This window comes from Gadus morhua, chromosome 9 (assembly GCF_902167405.1).
Source record: "Gadus morhua chromosome 9, gadMor3.0, whole genome shotgun sequence".
In the NCBI taxonomy this organism is placed as follows: domain Eukaryota; kingdom Metazoa; phylum Chordata; class Actinopteri; order Gadiformes; family Gadidae; genus Gadus; species Gadus morhua.
The window spans coordinates 16,638,556-16,653,611 of NC_044056.1; the positions used below are offsets into that span (position 1 = coordinate 16,638,556).

General features: G+C 41.1%; 3 protein-coding genes across 3 annotated transcripts in view; 2 read left to right on the forward strand and 1 right to left on the reverse strand.

The window, feature by feature from the left end:
* Nucleotides 1-3,485, forward strand: part of LOC115551410 (polypeptide N-acetylgalactosaminyltransferase 18) — a 73,795-nt gene extending 70,310 nt beyond the window's left edge. Inside the window, exon 11 of the mRNA XM_030367130.1 lies at nucleotides 840-3,485. Coding sequence (XP_030222990.1) covers nucleotides 840-986 — 147 coding nt within the window. The 3' untranslated portion in view covers nucleotides 987-3,485. The remainder of the gene's footprint in view (nucleotides 1-839) is intronic.
* A 4,617-nt stretch (nucleotides 3,486-8,102) lies between these two features.
* On the forward strand, nucleotides 8,103-9,366 carry pyurf (PIGY upstream open reading frame). The gene is made up of 2 exons (XM_030366865.1): nucleotides 8,103-8,374; nucleotides 8,623-9,366. The coding sequence occupies exon 2, from the start codon at nucleotides 8,972-8,974 to the stop codon at nucleotides 9,182-9,184; it is 213 nt and encodes a 70-aa protein (XP_030222725.1). The 5' UTR covers nucleotides 8,103-8,374; nucleotides 8,623-8,971; the 3' UTR covers nucleotides 9,185-9,366.
* Nucleotides 9,366-12,266, reverse strand: LOC115551236 (uncharacterized). The gene is made up of 3 exons (XM_030366864.1): nucleotides 12,173-12,266; nucleotides 9,903-11,481; nucleotides 9,366-9,800 (listed from the first exon to the last, which is right to left on the reverse strand). The coding sequence occupies exons 2-3, from the start codon at nucleotides 11,475-11,477 to the stop codon at nucleotides 9,666-9,668; spliced, it is 1,710 nt and encodes a 569-aa protein (XP_030222724.1). The 5' UTR covers nucleotides 11,478-11,481; nucleotides 12,173-12,266; the 3' UTR covers nucleotides 9,366-9,665.
* Nucleotides 12,267-15,056: the final 2,790 nt, after the last annotated feature.

A 15,056-nucleotide genomic window follows, 5' to 3' on the forward strand; every position in this document is an offset into this window, starting at 1 on the left:
GAAAACCTGAAATGGATGTATTTTCAACGGACAGTTGTCATTTTATTGTTCTGCTGGTCTTTTATTGCATTCCCGGAGATTGTCAACTTTTACAGACTACCTTATGGTAGACCTAGCCGTGCTATATATAGCACAAGACCTAGTGCTATATATATAGTGTATATAGGGCTCTGACTACAATACAATGCAAATGACTCCAACCTAAATTTGTCAGAGCAAAGCGGAGGAATTCTGTGCTGGCAAAATTGAAATAACTGATGACGGTTGTTTGATGGAAACGTCATTGTTTCCATTCCCTTCTCTTTGTGAGTGTGAGCTGAGTTTTCCGAGCATTCTGTTTGGAGACACAACAACAACAACAACAACAACAACCACCACAACAACAGAGGCCTGGAAGGAATAGCTCTCCCCTCCCCGCCTCCTCTCCAGAGGCTTTGGCTGGTATTTTTAGTTCCGCTGGGCAGAGCTGGCCTTGGTGCTGGAGAGCTGAGGTGCTCTGCTATTTGCTTACCGATGTGTGTGGTGCTGATTCCTGACCGATTCACAGATTAAACTGTGGTGCTTTGTTCAAACTAAAGTTTGTGAACGTGCACCCACAGTAAATCAAGCGTGGACTGATTTTAATATAGAACACCCTTTCTCTCAACAAAGCTTTAAATCACCAACACACACGCACACACACACACACACACACACATACACACACACACACACACACACACACACACACACACACACACACACACACACACACACACACACACACACACACACACACACACACTCACCCGGTATGAACTCTCGTGCTCCTAATCCCCCTCTTCCCCCCTCTCTCCCAGGACGGCTCCATTCAGAACAACGAGTCCCAGCGGTGTCTGGAGCTGGTGAACAGCAGCCAATCAGAGTTCAGCTACCAGCTGGCCATTCAGGACTGCTCTGGTCAGAAGTGGACCATCACCAACATACTGACGGTCCTCCCGCAGTGACCCCGCCACCCACCACCCTGAACACACTGCAGGTTGTCCGGGGAGCGGGGGGGTCCGCAGGGTCCCGAGGCCGGGGGGGCCGAGCTCATCAGCAGGGACCCCTCGGTGGATGCCTGGACGGACAGTGGTGCTGCCCACAGGGACGGAGCTGAGCCACTGACCTCCTCCGGAAGACCCCCTGACCCGCTGCAATAAAACAAAGCAGATGTATCCTTATTATTTTGAAGGTTACCCTCAGCCTCGTGGCGGGACCAGCGGCAGGGAGATGTGGACCGTCTGTTAACGGGGCTCACCGTGACGACGGACAGGGAGCTCATGGAGGAGAACAGAGGCTGCTTACAACACGAGTGAATTGAGGAGGTGAGACGTCGTGGTGGATGTCCATGTTAAGCTACCGTAACCTCCCTGGTTGTGTGTGTCTCCAGCTGACAGTGGAGCACTCACTAAGTTAGGCTTCCATAGGATGCCCATGAACCCGAAAAACCCAACTAAAACTCTGCAAAATAAACTCATGCTACACTTGCAGAGGGAGAGGAAAGTAAATTAAACCAGATGTCTTTAATCATTGACTGCCTCTGTCGCTAGTGGTTACGGTGATGCAAGTGCATTGCAAGGCCCGCCTCGACCAAATTGAAAATACGTTCCTCTAATTTGATTTAAAAGAAAAAAAAGGCAATTTCTTTAATCTATCAGAGACTTTAACCCTAAAAAGACAGTTTGAACTCGTCTTTCAGAATTAAGGCGTGTTGGTGCGTGTGGGTGCGTGTGCGTGCGTGTGTGTGTCTGTGTGTGTGTGTGTGTGTGTGTGTGTGTGTGTGTGTGTGTGTGTGTGTGTGTGTGTGTGTGTGTGTGTGTGTGTGTGTTTGTGTGTATGTGTGTGCAATTGTATTCTGATATACTGTGTTTTTTTATTTGTGGAGATTGGGATTCTTGATAAAGAATCTTTATTTAACTAGTTACCAGGTTCACTTGGTACACACTTTGAATCCTCTGTCTGAAGGTGAGTGTGGAACCCACCAGGCAAACCTCATATTTAATGCTGTGCTTGCCCTGTGGGGCCAGCTATTCATCTTTGGCAATCTTTCTTGCATAAAAAGCCCACTTATAAACACTATTAGTATCGTTTGCGTCTCGCAATTATTACAAAACCCCCAGAATGAATATCAATAATTCAACACAAGACAAAAATAAAAGCATTTTCCTAATGAGGGTTTTCATTGTGTGTATTGTGTGTGTCATTGTTATTTTCTTTTGATCTACCCTCTGCTACCGTGTAGCATCTATTACCTATGACGACTTATTGTTGTATTTATGTTTGTTATCTTTGTTTCATCTTATTTTGAGCTATTTGTCAGGTATGTTAAACCTGAATAATCTCGCTACTATCTCAATTCCTGGGGAGCTCTTGTACAAAGTCCTGAACATAACTTTAAGATATTTTGCTATTGTATTTAAAAAAGATCTTACTTAAAGATACCTGTGTTATCTATAAAAAATAATATATACCAATAAACAATTACTGTGTTACAAACTACTGATGTCAATCTGGTGTTTTCCATCTGTCTGGGTGGTTGTCCTTCTAGAACACTGGAAGTGACTCTGACACCATGTACCATGTTGTTCTGTGCCCCCTTCGCAGTAAACAAAATGACACCAGGTGATAGGGTGTCAACTAGATTACTGATTTGTGTGTAAATGTGTGTGGACCTGCCATGCAGTGACAACAAACCCTTAAGTTCCCAGAGCCTTTTTTTTTGTTGATCTTAGCTTGTCACACAGAAAGCAACCACACATAATTTCAAGTTTATATATTAAACATTGTTTTATGTTTTCCTGTAAAGCATATTTGGTGCTAAGAAAAGTACTTGTTTGCTACAGTGCTATAGATTTCAAAAGCATTTTTATTTTTGTTATGACGGTGATTGCTAGCAACTTGTACAGATGTGATGAAAATATCAGTCAAGGGTAAACTAATTACAGTGATTCATTGTTTCAAGTGTATACGAAACATGAATGTGCATAGATATTTGCAGAGTCTTGCCTTTGCAGAGTAATGTGACTGCCTCTACAATAAATACCTTGAATGATGGACAGTGTTAAAGTGCTGAAACCTCTTAAGCATTCCTTGTCATTGTTGAACTTAAAGTGCTTGGCTTAAACAAACATAAATAAGATGATTACTCTGTGAACATAGCTAGCACTGGTAATAGTAATATCACCAAACACACTCAAAGCTAAGCTAAAATTATTATTTTTTTTAAAGCACAGTTTCAGAGCATATTTAGAATGCCTTCATTGGTGCTAGGGTTATGACGTCTGCTACAAATAAGTAATTTCGTCAATTATTTTGTCAACTCATTATTTAGTAAGCATATATTGTCTCGTGTATTGGATTACATTGGATGGTTACACTCTCTCATACACTCGTATACCTTAAAGCAGACCCAGGAATGTTCTACACATCTCTGTGATTCTACCTCCCTTATTTAAAAATCTCTCTCTCTCTCTCTCTCTCTCTCTCTCTCTCTCTCTCTCTCTCTCTCTCTCTCTCTCTCTCTCTCTCTCTCTCTCTCTCTCTCTCTCTCTCTCTCTCTCTCTCTCTCTCTCTCTCTCTCTCTCTCTCTCTCTCTCTCTCTCTCTCTCTCTCTCTCTGTGCAGCATCTGTAGTGAGACAAATCTCATGTCAGATGTCTGGCACAATGCAGCTCAAGTGCCCGTGAGTATAAACTAATAATGACTACCCTGGAGACATCCTATGCTACACACTCATTAGCACACTGAAAGGTTGGCTGCATCTCTGTTTTTTTTTCTTCTCCCCACTCAGGTTCTGTCTCCGTGTGTCCCCCCCACTCTCCCCTCTAATGCACGTTCGGAGCTATCTTTAGCTATCTATAATATGGATCACTTTACACTGTACCCTTCCAACTATGTAAACATGACAACTATCGGTTCTCGTATAAGCAACTCAGAGTTCTCATGCAATCCTCATTAACCAGGCAATGCCGGGAGGTGATGATGTCCTATACAATGCTTGGCCTACATGCACGTGCACACTTGTAAACTCAAGGGCACAGGAACCAGCATGAAGTGTAGTCACAAGGCTGTGTTGGCAAGTTCCCCTCGTGTATGGATGAGATATAATGATGCGCTGGTGATCCCTGGCCTCGGCTTATTCACACTCTCCCTCCTAGTGAGGAACTGTCAAGATTTAATTGGATGATTACACTGTGTTAACACCGTTGCCAGGTGACTGGGGGAGAGACAATTAGAGCTTGCTGTTCTATTAGAAGTGGGGCCAAGCCATTGGCCATGGTCATTAATAAAGCTTTTCTGTCTGTTTTGATTCTGAGCATTTCTTGGGATGGGTGGATAATTAAAAATGAATAATAGTATGAAGTTGGGGCATAAGAAAGGACAATGGCAGAAACAGAGTTTGTGGACGGTTAAGGAGAATGGGTTTGTGGTGAGCTGATAAATTCAATCGGAAAGGGAAACATTTCAGTCAGAGGAAGATAAGGGGTTCAGAACTAAAATGAGAGAGCGAGAGCTGGAGAGGGGGCGAAGGGGATTAAAGGTGCAAAGCGAGAGCGGGAGGAAAGGCAGCCCTTGGGGATCTGATTATCAGAAGGAGTAAATGCTGGCTCAGTAGTCTTTTTTATCAAGGGATTAAGAGCTCGCTGGCAGGAAAGGCAAAATCTCCTGGTTCTAATTGGATAAAACCTGACCTGAGCTAGAGCATTATGATCTGCTCTGCCTACAGTGACATTGTATCCACACACAGAGTCTAATTTATTCATTTCTTCCCAAAATAAAATTCTACCGGCCCAAATGTGAATGACGCTACATTATAAACAAACATAACTTGGCCCTTAAAGTCACAATGTGTAACATCACGCTTCAATTAGCACGTTGCTTAAAATAACCTGGACACATCTGTAGTTAATGCTGATTGATAGGGATTTCAATCATTTGATCGATAAATTCACATTCTAGCATACAAACGATCCTATTACCCAAATATAAATGACTGCCCCTTTCTTTTTTCACAAGACACTCCCAAAACCCCTCCTACTCAGACCACCGAGCCAGCTTAGCTACGCTATAGGAAACATTAGCCAACCAATTGAAGTGGACAGAAGACTGATATTAAAAATATATATTCTGAAAGTCTCCTGCTTGCTAACCAACTGGAACTGGAACTAACTGGAAGTTGTTCAATCTTATACATTGGGACTTTAAATAAAAAGCGATTGAATCTAATTTGTACTTCACGCCCTGCACTTGTGTTTTCCCGCATCTGTGATTGTCCTCCCTCACCTTCATTGTTTTCACCTGTCCCTCATTAATATTCCCCTCCTTGTGTATTTAGTCAGTGCGTTCCTCCCTCTGTGCCAGTCAGTCTTTGTTCTTTGGATCAAGCGCCCCAGCAGTTCTCTAGAGATTATTATGGTTCCTGGTATTTTGAATCCCGCCCCCCCACCCTTTTACCTATTAGTAAGACCAGGGGTGTCATAGTGTGTGTGTGTGTGTGTGTGTGGGGGGGGGCGCTACAATGGGGGGAGGACCCTCGAAAAGCCTGGGATGACATTGACACTTTTTTGTTTCTAAGTATTTAATGTAAATTTAATAAAAAGTTTTGAACTTTGTTTCTAAAAAATGAACAGTGGAGGTTCACTGTCACCCAATACAGAGGGTGCAAATTAATTGAACTACTGCACAAGGATTCCCGAAAACAGTAATGCAACTAAACTTGAGCTGAGTGACTGCTAATGCAATATCATAGATCAATCAGCATCATAGCTACAATGTCATATGCCATATCCATCAAATAAACAAAAACCTAGCATAAATAAAATACCTAGCCAAGCTTAACATAATGAAACACATGGCCCTTAGTTTCAGAAGCAGCCACAGATAGTGGAACAGTGGCAGGTCCCTCTTCATCTCCAGGGTTACTGAGGATGTGAGGAAAGATGTATGTGCTCTTGTTTGCCCAATTATTTGAGATATTTTTTTGTAAACATGGATCAAGAGTGGGAGGGGTCCCACAGAGACTGTTTTTGTTTCGGGCCCAGAGTTTTTTGCTGCACCCCTGGTTAAACCCATTCTTATTATCCAGACGTTTTTCCTCTGAGTCTCGCTTTTTTAATCCTTTTTGTCGTTTAAACGTGATGTGAGAGGATATTGAATGTAAGTGTTTTTATACCTGAAAACCTCATGCATCCAACCCAAAGTCAAAGAAACAAGTAGGCCCACATATTATATTATCCTGGCCAACCAGACAGCAGAATTCCATTAAAGAAAAGGATCATAACAACAACGGCACGCATACCTACCAAGATATCTTGAAGAAATAAATATGTATATAGACACACAGGGGATAACTATAACACAATTAAAAGCAAATATTTATCACAAAAGAGCGGGACGTTGACCGAATGGGGCTTCTATGGGCCCTGCACGGCTGTCGGTGTCCGTACAGGAGAATAACCTTGGTTCTGTCCGTACAGGTGACTGATTGGGGAAGGTCTGGAGAGCTGCGGGAGTGTGGCTTTGGGAATAGCGGTTTTAAAATGCACCGTAGCATGTGGTTGATAAAGAGGCTCGGAGAGCAGAGTCACTCCAGGTGAAAAGTCAAAGCACAGATCTTTCTGACCCTCCTCCAACACAGGGGGACAGAAACATATCAGTGGTATACTTACAAGACGTAGATGGAGTGGAAGACCCGCTACTTGAGAGAGAGAGAGAGAGAGAGAGAGAGAGAGAGAGAGAGAGAGAGAGAGAGAGAGAGAGAGAGAGAGAGAGAGAGAGAGAGAGAGAGAGAGAGAGAGAGAGAGAGAGAGAGAGAGAGAGAGAGAGAGAGAGAGAAGAGCATTCCTGTTTGTGCCGTAAGGTATAAGAGTGTGGGAGCTCTGAAGTGGAGACTTTTGAAATTACTTCTCTGGAAACTTGAACCCTGAGATCAAATACTGGTGACTAGGACCCCCAGTGGTTTGATCTCAATACTATACTCCAGTCAGTACTTCATGTCACCATCCTTGATGCACAAAGAATGTTTGTCCACTTTGAACAAACTCATAAACCAGAGAGTGAGCCAGATCAAACTAATATCCCCTAAGAATAATACTGATCAGTCTGTTTGTATGTCTGCCACCCTTTTTTCTGGGTCACCTTCATGAAGAAAATGATACTTCTCTCTTTTACTTATCAACTTATGCACACTTAAAAATGTCTATAGGCCTACCCGGAGTTTATGGATCCCTTTGTGGGGTTGGAAAGAGGACAACAACCACTGCTGTAGGTATACAGCATTGGTTAACTTTTATATCACACAGTGGAAGCAGTGACTATATATTAACAGGTTTTTCAGGCCACAGAGAACTGGGATGTATCAAAGCTAGGAGCATTTCTCTCGTTTCTAAGGTTTCTAAGTATCCAATATCCCCTGCATGATGTGCAAAGAATGCAGTCTGTTCTTCCTGGAATAAAGCACTGAAGACGTTTATATTTTATAGATTTAGGAAATCATGTTCAGGACATGTGCAAGCCTTCAATGAAAAATATAAGAAATATGTGAATAGTGTGTGTGTGTGTGTGTGTGTGTGTGTGTGTGTGTGTGTGTGTGTGTGTGTGTGTGTGTGTGTGTGTGTGTGTGTGTGTGTGTGTGTGTGTGTGTGTGTGTGTGTGTGTGTGTGTGTGTGTGTGTGTGTGTGTTTAGTGTAATGGAAGGATGCTGTGTATATAACTAGGCGAGCTGTGTGTGGTGCTCAACCAAATATTGAAGAAGTTATAATTAAATTATGCACACATGAATATTCATTAATGTGTGACACTGTGCAAGCAGTCGTTATTTATTATCACATTACATTTACATCAACGCGATAGCGGGATTTGTCATGTTCAACTGTATAACGCTGCCCTCATATGGGCAGATATAGTATTGCCCATATATATAGTATATATAAAACGGACAGTTTCCTAACCCTGTTAATTTTCATGGAATTAAAATGATGAGAAAATAGCAAAAAAAAAGTATTATACCTGGTAATTTAAATTAAATCGGGAAGTGGAAAGACTATTAGTCCTCGACGATGTGTGTTTGAAGAGGGAGATATATTTTTGTTACACCGATATCGTGTAGCGCTTCCTGTTTGGTACCCCAGGAGTTATTCGATTGTTTTGGTCATGTTTCAACATGCTTTGCGTAGATTGACGACTGAAACGCGCAGTATTCAACGATATGTAAGATATGCGCCTTCCTTCCATTCTGTACCATTTGCATTTGTGTCAACCAGAAACTTTACAAATGTGAAGGACGACGGGGAGCAGCCGTTTGACACTTCGCTCCTCGACTTCCTTGTATGCCCGCTGTCTAAGAAGCCCTTGAGGTGAGTGTCAGCGCTTTAGGAACAATACAATGGAATATCGTAACATCCTAAATATGATGTATTTAATATAAATGTTTCTGCATCTTCAAAAGCTGTAACGCTACCTAAATACAATATACCTTGTCCTTGTCATGTACAGCGTCATTTCGATGATTGATTTATGTATATGCAATCTAGCTTAGCTTTGAACGATATTAGAAGCTGAATTTATTGAAACATGTTGCATGTGTTGTGCTTTGTTACCTTAGGTATGAGGTGACGACCAATGAGCTAATCAACGAGGAGCTTGGCATTGCCTACCCCATCATTGATGGCATTCCCAATATGATACCCCAGGATGCTCGACTCTTACAGAAGGACACCGACATGCCCGCGGACCCCACTCAGGGATAGAAACACAGGACCTCACGCACATCACCTATAGTTAATCTTTACTGATACAATTGGGATACTTTTATTTTGTTTAAATAACAGTTATACTTATTGCTATATTGTCATTTGTGGATGTATGCTCCTTGAAGACTATACATTTGCCTGTACAATTGTGTTAGTACAACCATAGTAGACACTAGACACTTTCAACTTGTATCTGCTAACATGTTTTCCCTCGCCAACCTGGTGGTGCTGATCCCTATTGTTTCACTGTGTGGTTTGTTATTTTCCGCTGCGGTGGATGATAACTTCCCCCAGGGCTGTACTAGCAGCAGCAGCCTGTGCTTCTATAGCCTGCTGCTGCCAGTCACCATTCCCGTCTTCGTCTTCTTCCACCTCTGGAGCTGGATGGGAATTAAGCTCTTCAGACACAACTAGTGTCTTTGTTTGTTCTCAAATGAATGTGTGTTGTAAAGAGGATATGGTGGAAACTTGTTTATGGTAACTAAATCTGGTGTAAATAAAAACACACACAAATGTATACTAATGTTGTATATTAGTGTGACAGTTGATTCACTATGTGATGGCAGTTCAAATAAATTGAAAACCTGTTCACTTTGTGTGTAGTTAACTTTATTTGTAGTTCAACACAAAATGTATTAATGTTGCAAGAATGGGAATCTATTTGCAATAAACAAATTGAGTTTAACAACTTTATAGATTTAAACACATGAGAAAGACTTTAAAATGAACAACTATTGCAATACTGTGTTCCTCATGTTCATGCTAACAGTTACTGCTGAATAAATATGCAAAAACCTTATGGCTGAAAAAAATGCTCAGCCATGCTACTTTATACTGTTTGCATCAGTCAAGTTGTAGCTGTTAATATATAAAATCATTCATATGTAACAAAGCTTTAGCGCTTTTTTCTGCTTTTCTTCTCCCTGCCTTGTATGAGTTTCATCAGTGGTGACTCTGGTCTGGGTGAAAGTCCCTCTCCTTTTGACCTGAAGAAAAATGACTCGTTGAGTCTCATCTGGACTGCCTTCACCTGAAGATATGCACATAAAATCAGCATTGCATTAACAACAGTGGAGACTGAATCAATTTTCTCTTAAACTTTCCTCTTACACATAGAACATATTTTTAATACCTGGACTAGGTCAGCTCTGCCACTGCGGATGCTTTCCTCACTGGACACTGTTGTGTCTGAAGACTTTGGCTCTGCCTCCGACTGGGGGCTTGGAGTTGTTTCAACTTTACCTTGAGCAGTACAAGGGGCCTGACTGGCAAGGGTTTCCTTACTCACTTTTACTTGAGTGGAGCTTGGTGGAGGCACACTGAAGTCCTTATGCTTCCCAGGTCTAAACGCTGATCGAATAGGGGGTAATGTCTTTGTACCTGTCGCCCCAACTACACTTTTAACCTTGAGAGCTGACGTCTTCACCGAGTCCAACAAGGACTTTCCAGGGTCCGTTCTCATTTTCGGAGGTAGGCTTAGGTCTAGTGCTAGTAAGTCCAATCGGTTGTTATCCAATCTACTTTGTTGATAAAACTTAAGGTAACTGCAGAGCTCGGTGGAGAAGAAGTTCTCAGTCTGTGTGGAAGTGTCCGAGGTAGAAACCTTGCAATTTGGGAGTGGCTCAAGAATGGCTGGTTCGGAAACAAGGACTTCTGGCGACTTCATCACTTCAATAGACAAACTCAATGGTTTCGGGTTCACTATATATGACATCCTTTTGGGTGTAAGGGGTGCCGGCTGTATTGTTTTAGCATCCTGTTTGGGTTGTGAATGTAATGGAATACACCTGCGTGATATTGGTTTGAGACTCATGTCCTCCTCTAGTAACATCATCTCCAATTTCTGGAAACTTGTTGAGGCTTTCTCTGTACGCTCGGAGGGTTCTTCAAGTGCCAGCCTGTGGTGTCCCTGTTGTTTTTTGGGTACTTTAGCTCTAACCTTCTCTCGCATCTCTCCATATTGATGGACATGACGCATTCTACCAATACCTTCTTCTGTGATTTCCTCACTGGACTGGTCGAGGGATGGTGCTCTGAACCTCTTCTGGGTTATGAAAAGATCCTGGCTGTTTATATCATCACTTGTGCACTGAGAATCATCGTTGTTTTGTGGCAGAGTCTTAAAATGTTTATTTAATGCACCTTCCACCAAAATGTCAGAACCCATGGACCCTTCACTCTGCATGGAGGAGCTGACGTTAACTTCAGGCGATTGAGTGGATGGAGCTACAACCTTGGGATATTTGGCAACCAAGGAACCATACCCCAATTCAAATGCTACTTTCTTCTTCTTTTTGGTGACCTTCCGATGTCTAAGGATACTGGGAGACCCGTCTTGAGATGGTAGATCACAGCAATGTGGACGGGAGCTTTCCAATTTCTTCACCAATGTTTCATCCGTTTTTGGCAACTGCTGACTTTCTTGTAATGCACTGTTGGCTTGTGTTGAAATTAAATCTACTTCAACTGCTAATTTCATTGCCCTATCCTTTTTCCTTTTCTTCTTGTTGTCCTTCATTCCTTTCATTGCTTCTCTTAATTTTTTCTTTTCCTTTTTCTTTTGGATTCTACCTTCTTTTTTCATGGCTACGCCACTTTTGTCCTTCCGCTTGTGGTCCTTCTTCGGTTTCTTAACTTTTTTGCCAGTACTGGGTAAAGTGTAGTTTTGCCCGGGCACCTCGAAACCGCGGACTTCAAGATCAGTCATTATCCTGTATCAAAGGATAACAAAGATAATGTGGGCCTTCAAATAAAAATACGCACTTCCTGAATTACTCTGAAACCTGCCTTAGTTCTTACTAGGCCTAATTATATCATATTTAAAATGCTATTTACAGGAAGCATTACTTGTAATAGTGCAAAAAGACAGTAACTGTCGTTGTACAAAAAAACTAAAACCTTAATTACTCAAAAGGGTGATGCAAAAGAAAAAGAAATAGCACTATTAGCTCCAGTCACTACACAGACCAGACAGAGAACTTTGCTTCATCGTTACATTCTCGTATACTTTTTCTTTGACCCTTTTAATACTCTTTTAAAGACGTCCATGTCAGAAATGAATAAATTGTTGAACATTGTATCGTATTGAAGGACTGGGTCACTTGTAGTTAGCTCGAGCTGTCCGTAGCACTGCAAAGTGTTTCAAATATTTTAGCATAGTTTAATTTTGTACTTACTTTTACGAAAGATATGCGTTTTTTGTCTAAATAAACTTATGAGCTCAAACAAGAAGATCAAAGGAGTAAAGACGAAAAAAAGGCGTGTGAAATCGCGCCTTTACCATCAGATCAGAGGAAGCTAGTATGTATGTCACCAGGAGTATGTTCACACTGTATCACAGACCCTGTACATACTGTATCAACACGAAATACATTTGGAAGGGAAATAAAGTCGAAAACCTACCTCACAAAAGTATATTATCCACCAGGGTGTAAACCTGCTGAGTTTAAAAATCGCCCAGGGAGCAAGCCCTGCGATGTCTCGCGCCAATGTGAGGTGGTCGTTGTCAACTTGTCAGAAGCGCTTAATTTCATCTAAATTATTTTTTTTATTACATTGATCTGCCTCTATAGAAGTAGGTTAAGAAAGAGATTGAATGTCGTTTCCTAACCAATATATTATATATATATATATATATATATATATATATATATATATATATATATATATATATATATATATATATATATATATATATATATATATATAATACACACACACACACACACACACACACACACACACACACACACACACACACACACACACACACACACACACACACACACACACACACACACACGCACACACACACAGTGGCGACTGGTCATTAGGGGCAAGAAAAAAAAATATCGATAAAAAATATAATATAATTTATTTTATATATATATATATATATATATATATATATATATATATATATATATATATATATATATATATATATATATATATATATATATATATAAATGTATGGCCCCTGAAAGTACTGTAAAATAATAAGTTCGGCGCTTTTATTTCATTTTTAGTCGCCCCTGGATTGCTTCTTCCGGCTGAGTTCTTCCGGAGGGGCAAGAGGGCCTCTAGCCCCACCTGCCCAATGCAATGTATTGGACTTGAAACATTTGAAATGCGCATGCTCAGAGTGTTTCTCTGTTGAAGTGGACGGAGATTATTTTACTGCTGGTGGGGCTAGCTATGGGGCTAGCCCCACCGGGACCGCCATGGACATATATGATTCGTTCCACTACAGTGTCATTTCGTTTTTCACAGTTCATTGGCTGTAGGGTGAGGCACGTGATGAGTCATCTTCATGACTCGAGTGACCTCCCACCTTACCTTACGTGCCGCGCGCAAGAAGCCCGGTAGCGAAGAAGAGAAGGAGAATGATAACTTTGCAAATAAACATGCCGGAGGCACACATACGAAAACGAATTGACAACATGAATGTGGTAGATCATTGGAGCATTTGAGACCCTTAGTCTGGAGGAAAAATTGGAGGTAAAACGCCTTATGTCTTGTGCTCTTCAGTCTATTCATGTTTTTCCAGTCTTATATGTACCCACTGCTGGCCTGCGCCTTGTCGTGGTGGCGAGTGGGCTTTGAACCAAGGCAGGCCATTCTGAATCTTTTCTTTCACACTTTGATATCTCCTTCAGGACACTGCTTAGGCCTATGGTGTACTCCATGGTAAAATGATATTGGGTTCTTATAGTAGCTCTTACAGCTGTTTGCAGTATTATAATTTTATTCTGAGGTTTACGGAAGCTTAGTTTAAAGTTGAAAAACCTTTAAAAACTATACTTTCATTATTGCAATGTTTTGATGTCATCAATAAAAGATTAAAAGCTGCACTAATGTACTTTATTAATTGAATATATATATATATATATATATATATATATATATATATATATATATATATATATATATATATATATATATATATATATATATATATATCTGATACATGGAAAACAGTCACTTAGTTACAAAACAAAAAGCCCAGCATACTGAATAGTGTTAAGTATATTTTTATTTGTAATGGTTGTGATGGCCCCAGCTGTCCTGGCAGGTCCTTGTGGGTGGAGCTGAGGGCTGAATAGAGAATGGGAAACATCAAGCCAGGGCTACAAACAGCATGGTGGGAAACTGAGTAAGGCCCCGTTCACACGAAGCCGAAACGGGCGAAACCGTTACGGTTTCGATCTATCCGGTTTCAAAGTATCTCCGTAAAGACGAAGCCAAGCGAAACCGGGTAGATCTGTAGAAACGCTGTAGTACACATTCCAGGCCCATAAGGGGCGCCTCTTCTGGTACAGAAATCCAGAAGAAATGAAATAAGAAGAAGAGGCGAGCATGCGCATAAAGGCTGCCCTTATGCGCATGCTCGCATGTGATTTCTGAGACTCCGCGGGCTTAAGAGCCATTGGCTAGAAGGTCGAGGGGTGGGGCGATGACGTCATGGTTTGCGGTTTCAGTCGGTTTCAGGCGTACACACGAATCCAAAACGAATCCGGGTAGATTTGAAACCACATCCGAGGGTGGTTTCAGAAGTTTGCGGTTTCGGTCAGCGGATTCGCCGGCTTCGTGTGTACGGAAGGCCGAACCGTACAAGACCTTTGCGGTTTCGCCATGAAATCGGCTTCGTGTGAACGGGGCCTAAGTAAGACCAATGAAGGAAGCTCAATCTCTATTTTGAAATACTTTTGCTTTTTTATGAAAATTACCATCTTTATTTGTAATATATTAGGGCTGTAACTTTTTCCAAAAATGAATTTCAAACAAAATTAAAATGCCCCATAATTTGTTTGGATGGATGTCTGTATGCCTGAAAAGCCAGTAGAAACAATAATAAAAGTGAAGGGGTCTACCATTTTTGTTGAAGATTTCGGCAGTTTAGACTAGGGGTGTGCCAAATTATTGTCATGACGATGCATCGCGATTCTAATTTTCACGATCTACTGCATCGATTGTTGACGCCAAGAATCGATTATTAATTTAAAAAAATGAATAATTAAAAAAAAAAATTTCTATTTTTTTTATATAGTTTTATAAAGCCTATTCACTTTTTGTGGCATCAGTTTGTCCTCTTATGTTTATGAAATGATATTGTTGTTATAATGGCAGCTACTTCCAAAAGGGGAAATGTTTGAATGTTTTCATTTCATTGGTTTAAAGGACCACTGAGGCAATGTAAACGGCACTGATTATCCTTATTTTGTTATTTTAAGTTTTATAGATCCTTAGCACTTCTTGTCAGTGTATCCAGTAATAGTCGTTTCAA

Coding starts and splice junctions, on each gene's coding strand:
- pyurf (XM_030366865.1), top strand. CDS start 8,972: ATGTTTTCCCTCGCCAACCTGGTGGTGCTGATCCCTATTGTTTCACTG.
- LOC115551236 (XM_030366864.1), bottom strand. CDS start 11,477: ATGACTGATCTTGAAGTCCGCGGTTTCGAGGTGCCCGGGCAAAACTAC. Junction 9,801..9,902: donor GCAGAGCTGACCTAGTCCAG/GTATTAAAAATA, acceptor GCATATCTTCAG/GTGAAGGCAGTCCAGATGAG.